Source organism: Rattus norvegicus, chromosome 4 (genome assembly GCF_036323735.1).
Source record: "Rattus norvegicus strain BN/NHsdMcwi chromosome 4, GRCr8, whole genome shotgun sequence".
NCBI classification, from domain to species: Eukaryota; Metazoa; Chordata; class Mammalia; order Rodentia; family Muridae; genus Rattus; species Rattus norvegicus.
The window spans coordinates 88,746,884-88,769,057 of record NC_086022.1 but is presented as its reverse complement, the minus strand read 5'-3'; the positions used below and the strand labels follow the sequence as shown (position 1 = coordinate 88,769,057).

The following is a 22,174-nucleotide window of genomic DNA, read 5'->3' as shown; positions in this document are numbered from 1 at the left end:
GAGTGGCTCTCTGGACTCACACTCCAATGGCCACCATCAGCTGCTCTCAACATTTGTGCCTGTACTCATTTGGCTTCTCTGTCCACATGGCTGCCATCATTTGGAGAGCCCAGCTTTAAGGCTTTCGTGTACCTATCTCAGTGCTTCTGACTTCACTGTATTTAACCCTGGTATCCTTTAATTAATTTTAAACACTTGTATTCCCTGTAATCTTAAAGTTGTTCACACTTTCTGGCCTCTATAGCTGGCACAATGGATTGGATCTCCACTGTCACATTAATTTCAGCCCTTTCCTTCTTTCTCTTTCTTTCTCTCTCTCTCTCTTTCTTTCTTTCTTTCTTTCTTTCTTTCTTTCTTTCTTTCTTTCTTTCTTTTTTAGAGCTTCTAAAACACTGAGGGAAATTTTCTGTTGTTTATAAGCTGAATGTACTAAGAATTCAAAATACTAAGGACCAGTTTTGCGAAGAAATGTCTCTGCAAGTAGAAAGCAGGGCTGATTGGACAGGAAAACACCTTACAGGCAAAAATGGAGGGGTCTTTCCTTGATAAGTGACAGAGAGGACAAAATAAAGACTCCTGCCTTACTTAGGTGGATCTCTGTGAGTTCAAGACTAACCTGGTCTACAATGTGAGGTCTAGGAGAGCCACAGCTGTTACCCAGAGAAACTCTGTCTTGAACCAAGAAAAAAAATTCAGAGCCACAGTTATGTGGACAGAGTGGAGGGAGGAGGCAGGCTGCACAGCTGTATCTTCTCTGGTGCCAGGAAAAGCATTTGCAGGATAGTGGTAAGGAAATGAGGCAGTGGTTGGAGAGATGACTCAGCTATTAAAGGCTAGGCTCACAATCAAAAATAGGAGGTACTGGGGCTATTCTCTCCAGGTCCATGAGGTTCCATTTTGCACAGCATCTCCCCATTCATTCACATGGCAATCATGCTATGTAGAGGGCCGCTTTAACATTCGCCACCACTCGATGGCGCTGGCTTCCACTGTACCCCACGTGGAAGGCCAGGATAGCCTCCGCCATTACAAGATGGCGCTGGCCTCCGCCGCGCCAGCCAACTTCCTTTCAGGAAGTTAACTGTGTGCGCATGTGCAAGAGTGCCTTCGTGCCAGGTCTTTGCCCACTCTGGGGCGTGCCTAATGAGATCATGGGTAAGCGACCAATCAGGTGTGGATGCGCCGCCTAGGGTATATAAGCTGCGCCATGCGGGCGCGCGGGGCTCTCCTCAGGGCTGGGGATTTAGCTCAGTGGTAGAGCGCTTACCTAGGAAGCGCTGGGTTCGGTCCCCAGCTCCGAAAAAAAGAACCAAAAAAAAAAAAAAAAGATTAATAAAGGTTTGACTGCCGCAAGGATTCGTATGTCCCCGCGTGTTTTCTTGCTGGCGAGAGGTCGCGCGTGGGACAATGCTAGTCAGTTTTACATTGCTGTAACAAATGGCAGAGAAAATCAAAGTTTGGTTCAGTTTTCCAGGCTTCATCTCATGAGATGGGTTGGTCTTATTGCTTTGGGAGCTAAATCATACAAAGCCTCATAGTGGAGCAGAGCCACTCATCTCATGGCCAAGGATAAATATAAGGTTCTTCTTTGGGAACTGAACTGGGAGGTCCCAATATCCATCTCAAAGATGTGCCCCTAACAGTTCTCCCACTAGGTTCTCCCTCTTCAAGTTTCTACCCCCTGATAATTCAAACCAGGTGTGGACCCAGCCTTTAACACATGGACCTTGGAGGCCATGCACTCTAGATTCAAAGTATGGCAGAGATCTAGAGATTGTGGGAGAGCCCTAAGAACCCTAAATTACAAAGATTTCTAATAGAAACATTGAGTAGTTTAAAATCACTTCAAACCAGGTAACAATTCCAGAAGCTCACCTCCCAGAACCATGCAGAAGCCTTACCACTCAGTGTGCACTTGGTTAGAAGCAAGCTTCTGGTCTATCTGTGTGCCTGAAGCATCTCTAGGTGTAGCCCATTCATGCTCCCTCAGGTTTCCTCTTCCCTTCAGCATCCTGGGTATGCTTTTTTTTTTATTAACTTGAGTATTTCTTATATACATTTCGAGTGTTATTCCCTTTCCCGGTTTCCGGGCAAACATCCCCCTCCCCCTCCCCTTTCTTATGGGTGTTCCCCTCCCCATCCTCCCCCCCTTGTTGCCCTCCCCCCAACAATCTAGTTCACTGGGGGTTCAGTCTTAGCAGGACCCAGGGCTTCCCCTTCCACTGGTGCTCTTACTAGGATATTCATTGCTACCTATGAGGTCAGAGTCCAGGGTCAGTCCATGTATAGTCTTTGGGTAGTGACTTAGTCCCTGGAATCTCTGGTTGGTTGGCATTGTTGTCCATATGGGGTCTCGAGCCCCTTCAAGCTCTTCCAGTTCTTTCTCTGATTCCTTCAACGGGGGTCCTATTCTCAATTCAGTGGTTTGCTGCTGGCATATGCCTTTTTTTAAAATTTCTGAGATTATTCTACATTTTTGTTTTTGGTGTCTTTTGCTTTGACAGCTTTGATGGATATTTTTAAGCTCATTGGAATTTGGAAAGCACAGATGAAAGTGAGCAATAGATTTTCCATTGTTCCATCATAAGTCATGACCTTTGATTTGCAAACAATCTTTTTCCTGGTGGAAGTTGGCCAGAAGGGATCTTTTCCTGTCTAACATAGATGTAATGTAAGTCAGTGAGCATTTTCTGTCTTGTTTCCAGTCTACCTAAAGGAATTTGGGTGATGTCAGAGTTTGCCAAACGTATCCTCATAATAACCCTAACCAAATAAAACTAGGAAGTCATCAAAATGAATTGTCTTAGTCACTGTTCTATGGCTGTGTAGAGATACCATGACCATGGCAACTCAAAGAAAAACATTGAACTGATGATGGCTTCCAGTTTCGGAGGTTTAGTCCATTACTCTCATGATGGGAAACATTCTGCACACAGGCAGGCACACATGGTGCTGGAGAGGTTGCTGAGACTTCTACATCCAGATTATCAGGCAGCAGGAAGAGAGTGAGTCTCTAGTCCTGGCTTGAACTTCTGAAACCTCAAAGCCCACTCCCAGTGACAGTGTCTCCAACATAGCCTTACCTCCTGATCCTTGTCAAGTACCCCACCCTAATGCCCAAGCATTCAAATACATGAGTCTGCAGGAGGCGTTCTTATTCAAACCACCACACAAAGTAAGAAACCTGTAAGATGGGTCACCAGCTAAGACATCTGCCAAAAATCTAAGTTCCTCCCCAAATTCCATGTTCTTTACTCAAATTTCAAAATTTAATACATTAGAAACATGACCATTTCCTCACTGCAGACTAAAACACTTAAATAGAAAGGTCCTAAGGGCAAGTAGACCCTAGAACTCTTTTCAAGTAACTAACAGCACAGCACTAGCCATAGTATAAGGAAGTAGGGCCACAAGCAGTGTGTCAAGGAACAAATTCTTGTCCCTAAAGAAGGATAGAGACAGATGAAGTGACCTATTTTAGAAATTTCATACTGAGTGATATATCTGGGTGGCACTGGAAACCTTCAGAGTGGCTTTAATAGTAGTTATCCATATACATGGCCAGACCTGACCTATGGGTTGAAGAATGGGCCTAGACAAACTATCTGGTAAAGCACTGTTATGAGCTCTAAACAGTCATGACCCCAGATAGGCAGATGTCACAAAAGCACTGGAGTAGCTGCAAGAGGATTTAGCTGCAAGATGAGAGCTAATTCAGGGGTAAGTTGGGTTTCTAAGGGCTGAGGCCCCTGGGACCTGTGGAATCTCAGGCCTGAGAGGAAGTATACAGTTTTCTTTTCATATGAGTGGCTGGAAATCAGGTAGTATTATACTTTGGATTATGAATGTCTTTGCAAGACCGTGTTGAGAGACTTGTTAAGAGCTCAGGGTGCTACTGAAAGGTAGTGGAGGTTGACTGAAGTGGAAGAGTCTTAGGTAACTGAGAGCATATCCCTGAAAGAAATATTTGCAAACAAGCCCTCTTTATTGTTGATGTAAATAAGGCCTCTTCTACCTGTGCGCCTTGTACGATGTGCTTTCTGTGACCATGTGACCCAAGTGACCACGGATTGAAATCTCAAATTGTGAATCTAAATAAACACTTCTTCCTTATAAGTTGATTCTCCTGGGCATTTTATCACAAAATACATTAGCAGTTATGGTGGTATGAATATAAATGGCTCTAATAGGCCCATAGGGAATGGCACTATATAGGGATATACCCTTGAGGAGGTGTGGCTTTTCAAGGAGGTGCATCACTAGGGTGGGCTTTGAAGTCTCAGCTGAAGCCTGACCAGTGTCATTTTCACTCCTGCTGCCTGCAGATCCAGACGCAGAACTCTCAGCTCCCTCTCCCGCATGTTTGCTTGCACACTGCCATGCTTCCCGTCATGACAATAATGGACTATATCTCTGAAACTATGAGCCAGTTTTCAGAAAAGTCTTCTTTTATATGAGTTGCCTTGGTCAGATTGTCTCTTCACAGCAATAGAAGCCCTAAGACTGTAGTGTCTTGAAGAAATAAGACTAGAGCTGAGGCCAGAAGTAGTAAAAAGGGTAGGACAGTAAGCATACACTAAAATTCACACATAGATTATTTCCTTAGTCTGTCAGCAATTGTCAGTGTTTTAAACTGTAGAGCAGAAACTGTCATAGAATGCAAATCACTATTAAAAAATCATTTTAACATTCCCAAGAGTTACAGAATTCAGGTGGTGAATTGATGGTGTTCTCTCTCACTATTTTTTTTTCAGTTTTTTGTGTGTTTGAAATTATTCATGACAAAACACTTCCATGGCATTTTGCTGTGGTCCAGCTTTGAGGAATCCTACTTGAATGAAGTATTTAGAAACTGGCATTTTGCTTTATTTTCATAGATACACATCTACTGGATCTGTCTATATTTGCATCAGAAACCTAGTGTATTATTCAAACAAATCCTGTATTTCTGGGCTCTGGTGATCCTCAGAGCCTGAGCCTCCTGAGGAACTGAGATAGCAACTGTGTACAACCACACACAGTTTTTTAATTACCACATGCAGCTTCACTCACAGATTTTAAGACTATTTTACATCCATGCATTACTTTGAGGCTGTGCTTTTAACCTGAAGAAAGTTTTAACATGAAATGGGTCATTGAGTGTTTCACCTTATTGATGAGTGTATGTAAGTAGTATAAACAGACCTTTGAAAAATCCACGTACTGCCATGTATCCAGCAGATGTACCGATCAGATGTGCTAAGGACTTTGTAATAAGGACTGAATAAAGCCCTTTAATAAAAGGCCACAGGGTGCAGAGTAAAAAGATGGGTCAACCAGTTTTTCTTAGTTGTTCTCCTGGAATCACTAGTCCTTACATGCACTTTTGAGCAGGAGGGCTATGATACCCCCAAGCTTCCCCTCCTCATTTCCCCAAGAGGACAATGTAATTTGTAAATCTGTAAAGTAGAAGATACTACAGAATTAAGATGTCTCTCAGAATGTTCAATGAAAATAACATGGTGTGACTATAGCAGTGAAATAAACACTCTGAATATCAGTCTATAGAGAAAGGACCAGGCTAAGACAAGTATTTTAGGAATTGAGAATATAAAACTTTGTCTTTTAGTAATTCACCCAAAATGCAGCTTACCTGTTGCAGCCGAATCGGCAGTCATACCCAAGAAGCACAATAGCAGGCTACACAGAGCAGGATACTTGCTGTCTTGGGATGAGAGCTGTTCTCTATCTAGTCTAGCCTATCTTGAACTCCTGCATTCATACAGTCCTTTGGATCAGGTCCCCAATCAGCTGATTTTCCACACCCAGCTGTAGAGTGGGGCTTTACAGTGAGGGCCAATAACTGTAGAAGAACAAAGCCTCCTTCCTACCCCAGTACTACCATCCCCTGTGAGGTAAGCAATTCTGCCTCTCCACTTGCTTTGGACAACTTTTTCCTATCTTGATTTTTCAAGAAATGTCATTTGGTCAAGAGAAACATATATTCCTGGGTAACATTTAACTTCCTGCCATGTAGGAGGGAAGCATAATCTACCCTACCACATCTCCCATATGAATTCATGAACTATTGTGCATAATTTCTCATTAGCAACTTCATCTCTATCCCTTTCCCACTCTCCAGCCTTTCTCCCCCACCCAAAAAAAAATCATAGCATGTGACTAAATTCACTTTTATTTTTTTTAAATACATAGGAAACAGGACTCTATCAAAAGAGAACAAAGAAGAAACGTCAGCCAAGTGTTGCCAAAAGAGAGCATGCACAAGTCTGCTTCAGGTCTGTCTCCAAGCACCGGCTGTACAGGACCTCAGCACACAAGTGGAGCTGCTGGAAGAGGTGAGCCTTACTCACCAAACAGAAGAAAACAAGAATGCTAGGAAACATCCCCTAGAGGTGCAGTTTCCATAGGCATCGTCAGTATTTACGTCTGAAGGAATTCCAATGCGGGCTCGATGGGAACAAAATGTATCTTAAACAGACATTGGAGTATAAAATTGCTGAGCCCTATCAGTCGTTCAGTTTCTCAAAAGGATTTGCTATCAAAAAGATTAGATTTAGTCACGGACACCGAGTGCCTTGATCAGCCGTTCCCTGGTGTAATCCCAGGGGCAGCTCTGACTGTGCTTCTTGGTTTTAAAAAGGAACAGAAGAAATTGAAGTTAAAGCCACAAGTGATAGAGGAGAGAGGAAATGTTTGGACCGTGTAGTCGTCTTGATTGTAAACAGCAGACATTGTGCTTTGTCGTCTTATGTAAAACAAGGACCCAAGCATGGAAGGGTAATGGATCCAGTGACAGGAAACCAGACACAAGGGTGCTCAATGATTGGCAGCAGCATCTGCATCCGCAAACTGTCTTTAAAGATATCCATTTCTTCCCTGCAATTTCCTATGAAACAGTCTGCAAGTCTCCAAGCCTTCTGTCCTTAAACTAAGCCCACACAACTACTTTCAGTTCCTAAACCTCTGCCTCCTATAAATATCCCAACGGAGAATGACACCTTGCCTCCTGGTCTTGTGGATGATAAAGAATACTCAGTGTCCACTCAAGAGACACGTTTAGATGCCCGGTTAAACAAGTAACGGTTTATCAAATGGCTCTGGTTAGTTCATTTTCAGTCAGTCCCCTTCCTTGCAGCCCACTCCCCACCATACTACACATAAATAATCTAGGCATCTTAGCTATACTTTCTTGCTCTTAGTACACAAGGTCTCAACCTGGGTTTAAATACACATCAACATGACTAACTATAAAAGGGAACAGAACTCGGCACTGCTAACAACTCCCGCTACTACTTGTAAATCTATGGATGAGCTCTGATTCTCACCCAGGAAACAGCATCTCTAACTACACTTCTTTCTCTACTTTTGATTATGTGGTCTGTGCAACTAAGTAGGTTTTCACTGTTCTATCCACAAACATCCCCTTTTCTGAGGCCAGCACATCTCTGCTGGAATCACATATAACCCTAGCTTTTACTCAGCAATGCTGGGCTTGCTTTGCTGGGTCTCTTTGGCTGTTCTCTCCCCCTCTCCAGGGGTCAATGTAACTACCCAGCCTAATGTGTCCCTCAGCTCTATAGGGTCCATAAAGCCCATCACCAGAACTACTTAAGAAAAGGGTGTTGAAGCCCTTTGAGCAGAGATCCCCCCAGTTTCCATTCTCCATATGATCTCAAAGAACACGCCCTCACTTTAATACATGCACTAAAAGAAAAGCCAGACTGTGATTCATAAAATGTAATGTCTCCATTTAGAGAATTTTCCCTAACTTAAAGACTTGCCCTCTCTACTGGTCTTTATTTAACTACACATGTCCAACTGAGGCCTGATTCCGACCCTCGTTTTTTAGTGGAAGCAATATGCACTTGGGTCTTTCTTATTCCTGCAGAGGAAAGCCTATTTTCAAACTGTGAGTGGACACCAAGAGCATCAGCAGCACATCCCCACAGCTTCTATTAGGGGAAGGGGCTGGGATAGTGTCTCTTGGGACTTCACTGCCAGCTACTGCACATGTGAGTCTTAGCTCAGCCTGACCGCTTTATCTGCTCCCTGACACATAGGCTATGCCTTCCTTCCCTCTTAGCCTCTCTCTCGAGGATCTACCCATGCCACCCTAGGAATATCGGCCCTCAGGGACTGCTGCCACACTCTCTCAGAGAGCACAAACTACATCAGAAACAGAAGCAACAGAGGAGACAGTGTGGATTCAAATGTCCTCCACAAAAAACTTGAAAGAGAGCTGGGCTTGCTTTGAAAATATCAAAGAGAAGTGTGCCCTTGGACCACTCTATTAGCAAGAATCAGTGAGGATGGAGAGGAATACAAAAGGGCCTGTCCATCCTCTTTGCCTTCGATGTACCATCTTGCTACTTGTCCTTCACCACCTGTTCATAGGGGGGTGGGGGCGTGTTGCAGTAGGAGGGAGGAGGTGGGTAAGTTGTGCCTCCGTGGGGTGAATTGGGCTGGACCTGGAAAGCCATAGCCATGGTATTGCCAACAGGATTCATTCCAGGTCCTCCAGGGTCGGTGTAATATGGCGGCCCCATTTGCTGTGCTCCTGAAAGACAGATATCCAAACATTGAGTGCAAAAGAGAGAAACAAAACAAACAAACAAAAAAAACCTACCCTCTGGCACATCTCAATACTCCCAGGCCCTTCTGCCCCCATCAATCACCTCATTGTGTCTATTAGAAACAGAACATTTCTCAAGACAGTAAACATCTAAATTTGGTAACAAGCAAAAGACACAGGCATGGCTGTGCTCTCAGGGGAGGACAATTCCTCTGGAGAGAGATATTGCTAAAATATCCTATCAGTCTTCAGAGTGCAATAAAGCACAGAAGAACGAGAGAATGGTGGACTATTCTACAGAGACACAGACATCCATCACAAGAGAGAAAACAAGGTAGCTCAATTTGATAGAGCTGGCTCTTGGCCCAGATTCATAGTCCCATTACACTTTGAATACAATTTGCTGGAAATTCACTGCGTCTTAAGTCAAGGTCTCCATTCCTGCACCATTTTATAAAGGCAAAGAGTATCTGTCATTTTGGGTGGCCAAAGGTCTCAGGCAGGTAGGTAACTCCCATAGGCCCATGAAGGTATACTTGGCAGTTTCCTGAGATATGTTTGCTTCTTCTGTGGCAGAAAGAAGTGGCTATTATATACACTTAGCCATCCGCTCTTGAGGACCAGAGGATGAAGGGGACCCAATGGCCCATGACAGGTGAGCATAGGGAAGGGTTTTGTCTCTGTACTGGAGATATAGCTTGGAATGTGCTTGTAATGTCCCATACTAGGGCTGCTCAAGTCAATACTAGAGTACCAGCTCATGGATTTTGTTGGAATTGGCAAGCTGGATATATCTGAAAATTTTACAAAATGCTTGAGCATGGAGATGCATTTAGAATACTGAAAAGCAGAATAGATGACAGAGGGGCAAGTTATATCTACCAAGAACATTCTTCTTTAGAGGAGAAACTTGACAACTACCAGACTTGAACATGCTGGGAAACCTGTGGTGGAGGTTATAGAGACAGCAGTGTCAGCAGCGGCAGCAGCGTCTACTAGTGGTTAGCAAATGAAGGCTTCCACCAGACAGACAACAAGGTAGGGATAGGGACAGCTTAGCCAGGGACAGAGGTTCTCAGAGGAACTGCACAATCCAGATCTCTTCACAGTTCTGTTGATTTAGCTGGAAGACAGTGCCCAGTCTGACCAAGTCAGCCACTCAGGCGCCCAGGAAGGACAACTGAAAGCAGACAGACCCAGTTTTGATTGAGGCAGAGGTGCATACTCAGGTAAATAGAAGCCGAAGATGTCATTGCAGGTCTGAAACCCTCGGAGACAGGGTTGGCAAGTTAGGCAGGTGTCTCCAGACTTAAGAGAGAACATTTCAAACACCTGTTCCCAAATGTATACATGCTTCCACAGAAATCAAAAGCACATCAGTGCAACAATCAACTGCATCACAAATGATAAGAACAAAAGCTCCCAAGGAAACCCATACATCCACTCTACAGGACGAATCTGCAAAGGGGGACCACAAACACAGACTGAAACTGGGAAAAATAAAGGTTCAGGGAGGTAAATGAAGCACAGAGAAAAGCTGGTCAAAGACTTCCAGGTGCATGGAGGTGTTGATGCGAAGACCCACAGCTCTCATCTTAAAGGGTGCAAGAGAGAGTCTATCTTGGAGCCCAATCTGAGTGACCATGGCCATGGAACATGTGCAAAAGGGACAGGCTTTAGGCCTTCCATATTCCAATCAGCGTCTTTCTTTATTCTCAGAACTCTTACTGAACTCTCCTTGTCATCTGTTGTATATTCCCAATAAAAACGTGGTGGGACAGTTTCACAAGCAGCTCAGCCTCCACAGCTACTTTACCTGTACCTTCCCATTATTTCAAAGCCCTGCTCAGCCCATGGGATGGTCCCAGAACTATGATGCTAGATCGGTCTTCCCAGGGCCAATCAGCAGCATCCTTTCAGTGTTGCCCGGTCCGTGATACCAGTTGTGGACGCTAGTCCAAAGAGCACTGAAAGCTCCTTCTCACACCAGACTACAAACTGCTGCCATCTCCTGCCAAGAGAGTGAATATTCATTCTCAAAAATCTGCCTTTCCTTCTTTGTTAACAAGTATGGCTTGCAAGATGTGTTGGTGCATCCCTGAAATTGCTGGGGCAGGAAGGTCTGACCTCTCAAGGCAGCCTGGACCACACACTGAGTTTAAAGGTCAGCCTGGGCTACATTGTAAACTTCTGTCTCTAAAAGTCAAGGGCCAGGACTGTAGCTCAGTGAGAGGGTGCTGTTTCTCAAACAGGCTGAACGTAAATGTATTTCACTAAAATCCGGGTTCTGTCCTTTAGATTACCAATGGAGTCCCACAACAAATGCACAAAATCTGCATATGTCTCAGCATGGACTAGGCATGGTATCCTCTGTGTGCCACCATGCTCAACTAAGTTTGTGTTCTTAGAAAAGGAATTTGGAGGTGGGCACTCCTGAGGCTGCAGAGCGGAAGAGAGCACCAACTCTGCTCACCCCTGCCCACATCCCTGGCCCAAGAGGAAACTGTATAAGGCCTCTGGGCTCCCGTGGGGGAGGGCCCAGGAGCGGCAGGACCCCTGCCTGAGACACCGCCGGAACCTGAAAGAAACAGACCGGATAAACAGTTCTCTGCACCCAAATCCCGTGGGAAGGAGAGCTAAACCTTCAGAGAGGCAGACAAGCCTGGGAAACCAGAAGAGACTGCTCCCTGCACACACATCTCGGACGCCAGAGGAAAAAGCCAAAGACCATCTGGAACCCTGGTGCACTGAAGTTCCCGGAAGGGGCGGCACAGGTCTTCCTGGTTGCTGCCGCTGCAGAGAGCCCGTGGGCAGCACCCCAAGAGCGAACTTCAGCCTCAGGACCACAGGTAAGACCAACTTTTCTGCTGCAAGAAAGCTGCCTGGTGAACTCAAGACACAGGCCCACAGGAACAGCTGAAGACCTGTAGAGAGGAAAAACGACACGCCCGAAAGCAGAACACTCTGTCCCCATAACTGACTGAAAGAGAGGAAAACAGGTCTACAGCACTCCTGACACACAGGCTTATAGGACAGACTAGCCACTGTCAGAAATAGCAGAACAAAGTAACACTAGAGATAATCTGATGGCGAGAGGCAAGCGCAGGAACCCAAGCAACAGAAACCAAGACTACATGGCACCATCGGAGCCCAATTCTCCCATCAAAACAAACATGGAATATCCACACACACCAGAAAAGCAAGATCTATTTTCAAAATCATATTTGATCATGATGCTGGAGGACTTCAAGAAAGACATGAAGAACTCCCTTAGAGAACAAGTAGAAGCCTACAGAGAGGAATCGCAAAAATGCCTGAAAGAATCGCAAAAATCCCTGAAAGAATTCCAGGAAAACATAAATCAACAAGTAGAAGCCCATAGAGAGGAGACACAAAAATCCCTGAAAGAATTCCAGGAAAACATAAATAAACAAGTAGAAGCCCATAGAGAGGAGACACAAAAATCCCTGAAAGAATTCCAGGAAAACACAATCAAACAGTTGAAGGAATTAAAAATGGAAATAGAAGCAATCAAGAAAGAACACATGGAAACAACCCTGGATATAGAAAACCAAAAGAAGAGACAAGGAGCTGTAGATACAAGCTTCACCAACAGAATACAAGAGATGGAAGAGAGAATCTCAGGAGCAGAAGATTCCATAGAAATCATTGACTCAACTGTCAAAGATAATGTAAAGCGGAAAAAGCTACTGGTCCAAAACATACAGGAAATCCAGGACTCAATGAGAAGATCAAACCTAAGGATAATAGGTATAGAAGAGAGTGAAGACTCCCAGCTCAAAGGACCAGTAAATATCTTCAACAAAATCATAGAAGAAAACTTCCCTAACCTAAAAAAAGAGATACCCATAGACATACAAGAAGCCTACAGAACTCCAAATAGATTGGACCAGAAAAGAAACACCTCCCGTCACATAATTGTCAAAACACCAAACGCACAAAATAAAGAAAGAATATTAAAAGCAGTAAGGGAAAAAGGTCAAGTAACATATAAAGGGAGACCTATCAGAATCACACCAGACTTCTCGCCAGAAACTATGAAGGCCAGAAGATCCTGGACTGATGTCATACAGACCCTAAGAGAACACAAATGCCAGCCCAGGTTACTGTATCCAGCAAAACTCTCAATTAACATTGATGGAGAAACCAAGATATTCCATGACAAAACCAAATTTACACAATATCTTTCTACAAATCCAGCACTACAAAGGATAATAAATGGTAAAGCCCAACATAAGGAGGCAAGCTATACCCTAGAAGAAGCAAGAAACTAATCGTCTTGGCAACAAAACAAAGAGAATGAAAGCACACAAACATAACCTCACATCCAAATATGAATATAACGGGAAGCAATAATCACTATTCCTTAATATCTCTCAATATCAATGGCCTCAACTCCCCAATAAAAAGACATAGATTAACAAACTGGATATGCAACGAGGACCCTGCATTCTGCTGCCTACAGGAAACACACCTCAGAGACAAAGACAGACACTACCTCAGAGTGAAAGGCTGGAAAACAACTTTCCAAGCAAATGGTCAGAAGAAGCAAGCTGGAGTAGCCATTCTAATATCAAATAAAATCAATTTCCAACTAAAAGTCATAAAAAAGATAAGGAAGGACACTTCGTATTCATCAAAGGAAAAATCCACCAAGATGAACTCTCAATCCTAAATATCTATGCCCCAAATACAAGGGCACCTACATACGTAAAAGAAACCTTACTAAAGCTCAAAACACACATTGCACCTCACACAATAATAGTGGGAGATTTCAACACACCACTCTCATTAATGGACAGATCATGGAAACAGAAATTAAACAGTGATGTCGACAGACTAAGAGAAGTCATGAGCCAAATGGACTTAACGGATTTTTATAGAACATTCTATCCTAAAGCAAAAGGATATACCTTCTTCTCAGCTCCTCATGGTACTTTCTCCAAAATTGACCATATAATTGGTCAAAAACGGGCCTCAACAGGTACAGAAAGATAGAAATAATCCCATGCGTGCTATCGGACCACCACGGCCTAAAACTGGTCTTCAATAACAATAAGGGAAGAATGCCCACATATACGTGGAAATTGAACAATGCTCTACTCAATGATAACCTGGTCAAGGAAGAAATAAAGAAAGAAATTAAAAACTTTTTAGAATTTAATGAAAATGAAGATACAACATACCCAAACTTATGGGACACAATGAAAGCTGTGCTAAGAGGAAAACTCATAGCGCTGAGTGCCTGCAGAAAGAAACAGGAAAGAGCATATGTCAGCAGCTTGACAGCACACCTAAAAGCTCTAGAACAAAAATAAGCAAATACACCCAGGAGGAGTAGAAGGCAGGAAATAATCAAACTCAGAGCTGAAATCAACCAAGTAGAAACAAAAAGGACCATAGAAAGAATCAACAGAACCAAAAGTTGGTTCTTTGAGAAAATCAACAAGATAGATAAACCCTTAGCCAGACTAAGGAGAGGACACAGAGAGTGCGTCCAAATTAACAAAATCAGAAATGAAAAGGGAGACATAACTACAGATTCAGAGGAAATTCAAAAAATCATCAGATCTTACTATAAAAACCTATATTCAACAAAATTTGAAAATCTTGAGGAAATGGACAATTTCCTAGACAGATACCAGGTATCGAAGTTAAATCAGGAACAGATAAACCAGTTAAACAACCCCATAACTCCTAAGGAAATAGAAGCAGTCATTAAAGGTCTCCCAACCAAAAAGAGCCCAGGTCCAGACGGGTTTAGTGCAGAATTCTATCAAACCTTCATAGAAGACCTCATACCAATATTATCCAAACTATTCCACAAAATTGAAACAGATGGAGCACTACCGAATTCCTTCTACGAAGCCACAATTACTCTTATACCTAAACCACACAAAGACACAACAAAGAAAGAGAACTTCAGACCAATTTCCCTTATGAATATCGACGCAAAAATACTCAATAAAATTCTGGCAAACCGAATTCAAGAGCACATCAAAACAATCATCCACCATGATCAAGTAGGCTTCATCCCAGGCATGCAGGGATGGTTTAATATACGGAAAACCATCAACGTGATCCATTATATAAACAAACTGAAAGAACAAAACCACATGATCATTTCATTAGATGCTGAGAAAGCATTTGACAAAATTCAACACCCCTTCATGATAAAAGTCCTGGAAAGAATAGGAATTCAAGGCCCATACCTAAACATAGTAAAAGCCTTATACAGCAAACCAGTTGCTAACATTAAAGTAAATGGAGAGAAACTTGAAGCAATCCCACTAAAATCAGGGACTAGACAAGGCTGCCCACTCTCTCCCTACTTATTCAATATAGTTCTTGAAGTTCTAGCCAGAGCAATCAGACAACAAAAGGAGATCAAGGGGATACAGATCCGAAAAGAAGAGGTGCAGATGACATGATAGTATATTTAAGTGATCCCAAAAGTTCCACCAGAGAACTACTAAAGCTGATAAACAACTTCAGCAAAGTGGCTGGGTATAAAATTAACTCAAATAAATCAGTTGCCTTCCTCTATACAAAAGAGAAACAAGCCGAGAAAGAAATTAGGGAAACGACACCCTTCATAATAGACCCAAATAATATAAAGTACCTCGGTGTGACTTTAACCAAGCAAGTAAAAGATCTGTACAATAAGAACTTCAAGACACTGAGGAAAGAAATTGAAGAAGACCTCAGAAGATGGAAAGATCTCCCATGCTCATGGATTGGCAGGATTAATATAGTAAAAATGGCCATTTTACCAAAAGCAATCTACAGATTCAATGCAATCCCCATCAAAATACCAATCCAATTCTTCAAAGAGTTAGACAGAACAATTTGCAAATTCATCTGGAATAACAAAAAACCCAGGATAGCTAAAGCTATCCTCAACAATAAAAGGACTTCAGGGGGAATCACTATCCCTGAACTCAAGCAGTATTACAGAGCAATAGTGATAAAAACTGCATGGTATTGGTACAGAGACAGACAGATAGACCAATGGAATAGAATTGAAGACCCAGAAATGAACCCACACACCTATGGTCACTTGATTTTTGACAAAGGAGCCAAAACCATCCAATGGAAGAAAGATAGCATTTTCAGCAAATGGTGCTGGTTCAACTGGAGGGCAACATGTAGAAGAATGCAGATCGATCCATGCTTATCACCCTGTACAAAGCTTAAGTCCAAGTGGATCAAGGACCTCCACATCAAACCAGACACACTCAAACTAATAGAAGAAAAACTAGGGAAGCATCTGGAACACATGGGCACTGGAAAAAATTTCCTGAACAAAACACCAATGGCTTATGCTCTAAGATCAAGAATCGACAAATGGGATCTCATAAAACTGCAAAGCTTCTGTAAGGCAAAGGACACTGTGGTTAGGACAAAACGGCAACCAACAGATTGGGAAAAGATCTTTACCAATCCTACAACAGATAGAGGCCTTATATCCAAAATATACAAAGAACTCAAGAAGTTAGACCACAAGGAAACAAATAACCCTATTAAAAAATGGGGTTCCGAGCTAAACAAATAATTCACAGCTGAGGAATGCCGAATGGCTGAGAAACACCTAAAGAAATGTTCAGCATCTTTAGTCATAAGGGAAATGCAAATCAAAACAACCCTGAGATTTCACCTCACACCAGTGAGAATGGCTAAGATCAAAAACTCAGGTGACAGCAGATGCTGGCGAGGATGTGGAGAAAGAGGAACACTCCTCCATTGTTGGTGGGATTGCAGACTGGTAAAACCATTCTGGAAATCAGTCTGGAGGTTCCTCAGAAAATTGGACATTGAACTGCCTGAGGATCCAGCTATACCTCTCTTGGGCATATACCCAAAAGATGCCTCAACATATAAAAGAGACACGTGCTCTACTATGTTCATCGCAGCCTTATGTATAATAGCCAGAAGCTGGAAAGAACCCAGATGCCCTTCAACAGAGGAATGGATACAGAAAATGTGGTACATCTACACAATGGAATATTACTCAGCTATCAAAAACAACGAGTTTATGAAATTCGTAGGCAAATGGTTGGAACTGGAAAATATCATCCTGAGTGAGCTAACCCAATCACAGAAAGACATACATGGTATGCACTCATTGATAAGTGGCTATTAGCCCAAATGCTTGAATTACCCTAGATCCCTAGAACAAACGAAACTCAAGATGGATGATCAAAATGTGAATGCTTCACTCCTTCTTTAAATGAGGAAAAAGAATACCCTTGGCAGGGAAGGGAGAGGCAAAGATTAAAACAGAGACTGAAGGAACACCCATTCAGAGCCTGCCCCACATGTGGCCCATACATATACAGCCACCCAATTAGACAAGATGGATGAAGCAAAGAAGTGCAGACCAACAGGAGCCGGATGTAGATCGCTCCTGAGAGACACAGCCAGAATACAGCAAATACAGAGGCGAATGCCACCAGCAAACCACTGAACTGAGAATAGGTCCCCTGTTGAAGGAATCAGAGAAAGAACTGGAAGAGCTTGAAGGGGCTCGAGACCCCAAAAGTACAACAATGCCAAGCAACCAGAGCTTCCAGGGACTAAGCCACTACCTAAAGACTATACATGGACTGACCCTGGACTCTGACCCCATAGGTAGCAATGAATATCCTAGTAAGAGCACCAGTGGAAGGGGAAGCCCTGGGTCCTGCTAAGACTGAACCCCCAGTGAACTAGTCTATGGGGGGAGGGCGGCAATGGGGGGAGGGTTGGGAGGGGAACACCCATAAGGAAGGGGAGGGGGGAGGGGGATGTTTGCCCGGAAACCGGGAAAGAGAATAACACTCGAAATGTATATAAGAAATATTCAAGTTAATAAAAAAAAATTAAAAAAAAGAAATATATTTATTCCCCAGTCCCTTAATGGGAATCTATGATATAATAAAAACAATAAATACATCTTAAAGACATAGAAAATAAATTTATGCTGAAATCCTGAGGGGGGGAAAAAAAGAAAGAAAAGGAATTTGGGATAAATGGTGCTAGGAACTTAAATCCTTGTCTCCTGCAAGGGGGATCCTTTAACTCCCATGGGGTCTGCAACATGGGTGGTTGTAAAATAAAATAAGGGCACTGTGTTTCTGAATGCCTCCAGGAACCACCAGACCATGGATGGGATGGTGTAAAACCTCACCTCCCTCATTCTGACTCTTAGCCACATGAAAACAACTCAGAAGAGGTAGGACACTTAGTGGTCCTTAGTCCTTGGCATCTGCCCATTGGCAGATTGAACAATGGCCTTTGATGGTTTCGAAGACACTTTAAAAAACAAAACAAAACAAAACTTGGTGACCCTCCTGATGTAGACTCTTACACCCACTGTGACTAAAGTGGCTATTTAAAATAGTGACGCTCATGAGTCTCCAGGGACATTTTAAAGAGTCTGACTGCCACACAGTCTCATCTACTAATCTTGTCTGCAACCCCTTTCCCAGCTCAGCTTCAGTAAATGCGCCTACGTCTTTATTCTGAACATCAGATGAAGTTTTCAATTCACTTGGTTTATAGGTACTCCGACTTTGTCTCTATTATGGTTAGTAAGTACCTTAGTTAGGGTTACTATTGGTGTGATGAAACACCATGATCAAAGCACGGGGAGGAAGGTATTTATTTGGCTTACACTTCCACATCACAGCTCATCACCAAAGGAAGTCTGGACAGGAACTTCAGCAGAGCAGGAACCTGGAGGCAGGCACTGATGAGAGACCATGAGGAGTGCTGCTTACTGGTGTGTTCCTCATGGTTTGCTCAGCCTGCTTTCTTACAGAATTCAGGACAAGCTCAGGGATAGCACGACCCACAATAGGCTGGTCGCCCCTCAGTGAATCACCAGTTAAGAAAATGCCCTACCAGTTTGCCTACAGGCAGATCTTATGGAGTATTTCTCAATGGAAGCTCGCACTTCTCTGATGACTCTAGCTTGTGTCGAGTTGATGTAAAACTAACCAGTATAGTAACTATACATAATCATCTTTGGCATGGAGAACCCATTATAGGCAGCCAAATCTGCAGATGTTTAAGTTTCTTGTATCAAATGGCACAGTGTATAAGCACAAACATCTTTCTATATATATTAAATCAGCTCTAGATTATTCAAAATTCCAGAGAAATATAATTACTATACAAATGTCTGTTAATACTATATTGTCTAATATCAAGAAAAGTCTATGCATGTTCAGAAAGGATATAACGTTTCTTCATATACTCCTGACTGGCGGTTAGGTAAATCTGCAGACATGGAACCTATATGTAGAGGGCTGATAGTCATTTGTGTGTGTGCTTTGGGCTACTTCACTGGGGTGCAAGCCATGAAATGAGCATGGAGGAACCTGAGGAACTCAGCATGCATACTTAGGAAAGAGTGGAGCCAGTCATGGTTGTTATCATCTTTCCTCCATAAAGTTAAGTGTTGGGAAGTTAATCCTAAACCAACAGTGGGAGGCATCTAGATAATCATCAGGTCTCTGTCCTCAAAGCTGGATTCAGAGAACTAAGTTGTAGTTTTAGCTCCAACCATGTGTTCCTTTTTTTCCTTAGAAGGCAGAGAGGGGCAGAGTGAGACTATTAACTGTGAAAACAGGCAGCAAAGGTTTCTCAGAAAAAAATACAGGTTTCTAAATAAAATTTGGTAAGATCTTCTGATTTACTGGGTGTGGCCAAAGTGAGACCAAATTTCCACTGACATTTGCTGTAAAAATGAGAAATGTGAGTGACCGTAACGCGTTCTCCTCTGACGATACTCGGATACTACAGGGCACTCAAGGTGAGCTGCACAGACAAAAGTGTGGCTCTCACTTATCACCTGCTCCCCATATTGGCTCTAGTTTGGATGACTATAGAAGCATCGATCCTGACACTGGGCCAGCTCTGGACATGAAGGACATGTGTCCTGCATGCCTTTTCTCTATCCGAGAGTGATGGATCCAGATGAAAGCCACTGATTAATGGTACTAATGTTAAGCCATTTCATGTTTTAAATGAAAATTTGTATTTTACATTCTGACAGAGCACAAACTTCAAAGCTAAAAGAATGAGATCCATATGTGAATACAAACTGATGCTAAACTCGGGTGAAAGTTGAAGGTGTGGCTGCCAGTGAACTGGAAAACACACATTCACATCTTTCTTGGTGATAATCTTAAAAAAGAAAAAACCCTGCCAGGTGTCAGGTAGAAGAAAACTGTGGAAGAACAATTCTCTTTGCACCTTGAACACGTCACCAGGAAAGCAGGGCAGACTGAATTATATTCAACCCTCCCACTCCTCAATTCCATTTTAATCATGATGGACAAATTGAATACTGTGCTTATTTATTGATTGCAGTCTGATGGGTCTGAAGGTAGCATCCATGAAATCACCATGGCCCATGCTATAACATATCCTATAGACATCCTCTGTCATCTAACTTACTATTAGCATTTGTACAATAATAAAAATACATAAGCCCTAGTCTCTAAGTGAATATTTTCCAAGCAAGTTTTTAACTACAGTTTTGTTCATAATAGCTCATATGATGTAGAGTAGATTTATAGGACTTACTCGTTCTGTATAATAGAAATGTTACAAAAGGTAGGAACTGCCCCTCCAAGTCCGGTCATCTACCTTAGTGTGCCTGGGAGCACAGGGGTGTGAATGCGACCAACATACTGGCCCTGAAATTCACCAAACAAAATCTCCAGTCCAGGACCGGGATGGGCAATAGTGCCTGCCTACTCTGCCACCTTCTGGCACCTTGCAACTCTCCATGTTGAGAAGGCTCCTTTCAAGGAAGGGGACTTCAGAGACACTGTCAAAACCCCCATACCAGCTTGTGCCTAGAGGGGAGGCAGAACCAACTACTACAGTATGTGGGAGATGTATACAGTTAGGGAAAAATTGTCTTGTAAGAACTAAGATAGAGTTAATTCTCTTTGATTACTTTGATTGAAATATTGCTTCAGGTAATATGTTCTACAAGGCCAATGGTAACTTCTATAAAGATGTTTCCTGCTGCTCTACAATTAATTACTGTTAGTGAGTGTGCATGTAAACATTCTCTCTTGTATACTTCTTACTCAATATATGATTTGAACTTATGTTAGAACTTCTAGTGAACTTTTATAAAAAGGGGATGCTTGGAAAACCATGTGATCTATTCTCCTAGAAAAGGTATGAAAGACTAGGAAAGATTGTATTGGCAGGCATGGCATTGGGGGTAAAGGCAATGAGAGTAAGGACATTATCATTGTCACATCAGAGCAGGAAGAGAGAGCAAAATTAGGAGCAGAATTCAGAGTAGAATAACTTAGAAATTATAAGGCAACTTAAAAAATTAAGAGAGCAATATGTAGAACGCAGAACGCAGAGGGAAAGATGAAAAGAGAAGAAGCTGCAGAGTGAGCAGAAGGACCAGATCAGGCAGGCTTCTCCTTACCATGGGACAGAACAGGCTTTTCTTATAGCAAGGCAGGCTCAGTCTTACCAAAGAGGACAAAGCTTTCTTCTTACAGACTTAGGTTTGATTCATTTAGCAATAAAAGTGTAGAAGCTTTCCCTTTCTCTATGAAATAAAGATCTGAACTCATTTATTCATCCAGAATGAGTGAGTGCTTTCTGCACTGGTGCTTGGTCTTTTGCTTCATAAACATATGTAAGTACGGATGTGTGTGTGTCTGGTAAGAATCTAATTATGAGATCAGTATGTAAGGTGAGCCCAGTTGGTTTGAATGTGTATATATGAATGTGTATATGAATTTATGGTTTTTTTTCCATATTTGGTTGTGTGAAAGTTTTCCTTCTGTGAGCAGGACTCTCTTCTCCTGGTTCAATAGAAGTTTATTGCTCTCAACCTCCTCTAAGCCTGACAAGTGAGAGGCTTCTGGACAAGAGGGAAAAGGCCCTAGCACTTAACCCTTTACTTAATCCCTTGCTGCTGTTTTATGATGAAGTACTAAACATCTAAGGCCAAGACTATAGTTTCTGACCTCAGAGAAACTCAGGCAGGTCAGAAACAACAGCAGCAAAGTGACTTAGATTTTTAGGTAGGTACACATTTTACTATTAAACAACAACCCTAAATATCTCTCAAGACCAAATTTTGCCCCTGCAAACACTCTTCCGCCTCTGCTACTTCAAGAGAGAACAAAGAAGAAAGAAGAACTGCCAGGGCTGGCCCACAGAAGGTACATCACTAACAAAATAAGGACAGATGATACACACATATGCTGCATTGCTACCAGCAGGAACAAATAATAAAATTGCTCATCAGGATTTAAGTGGTCAAAGAGCCTGATATATCTCTTCTAGTACACTCTGGGGCATACCAAATGCCTGAAGAGGTCACACGAATTATAAGGAGGACACACAAGGATGAGGCTGGCTGACCTGGAGCAGGATTTGGTGGCTGCCTGGTATAGGACACGTTGAATGTGGGCTCCTCAATGAGCGGTGGTGGATACATGCGCCGGCGGATGAAGAAGCCAGCTCCACAACAGAACAGCACACCCATCATCAGCAGGAACCTGCAGAGAACACAGACACAAAGTCAGAGTTCAAGTCACAGGCTGA

General features: G+C 42.7%; 1 protein-coding gene across 6 annotated transcripts in view; it reads right to left on the bottom strand.

The window, feature by feature from the left end:
• Positions 1 to 6,154: 6,154 nt before the first annotated feature.
• The window catches only part of Vopp1 (VOPP1 WW domain binding protein), a 70,120-nt gene continuing 54,100 nt past the window's right edge, over positions 6,155 to 22,174 (bottom strand). For 4 of the 6 annotated variants that reach the window (XM_063286275.1, XM_063286277.1, XM_006236578.5 and 1 more), the window contains 2 exons: positions 21,992 to 22,128; positions 6,155 to 8,557 (listed from right to left, as the gene is read on the bottom strand). In XM_063286275.1, coding sequence (XP_063142345.1) covers positions 8,367 to 8,557; positions 21,992 to 22,118 — 318 coding nt within the window. In that variant the 5' untranslated portion in view covers positions 22,119 to 22,128 and the 3' untranslated portion in view covers positions 6,155 to 8,366. Of the gene's footprint in view, positions 8,558 to 18,248; positions 18,324 to 21,991; positions 22,129 to 22,174 lie in introns of all 6 variants that reach the window. The other 2 variants (XM_063286274.1, NM_001108630.1) reach the window with 2 other exon arrangements.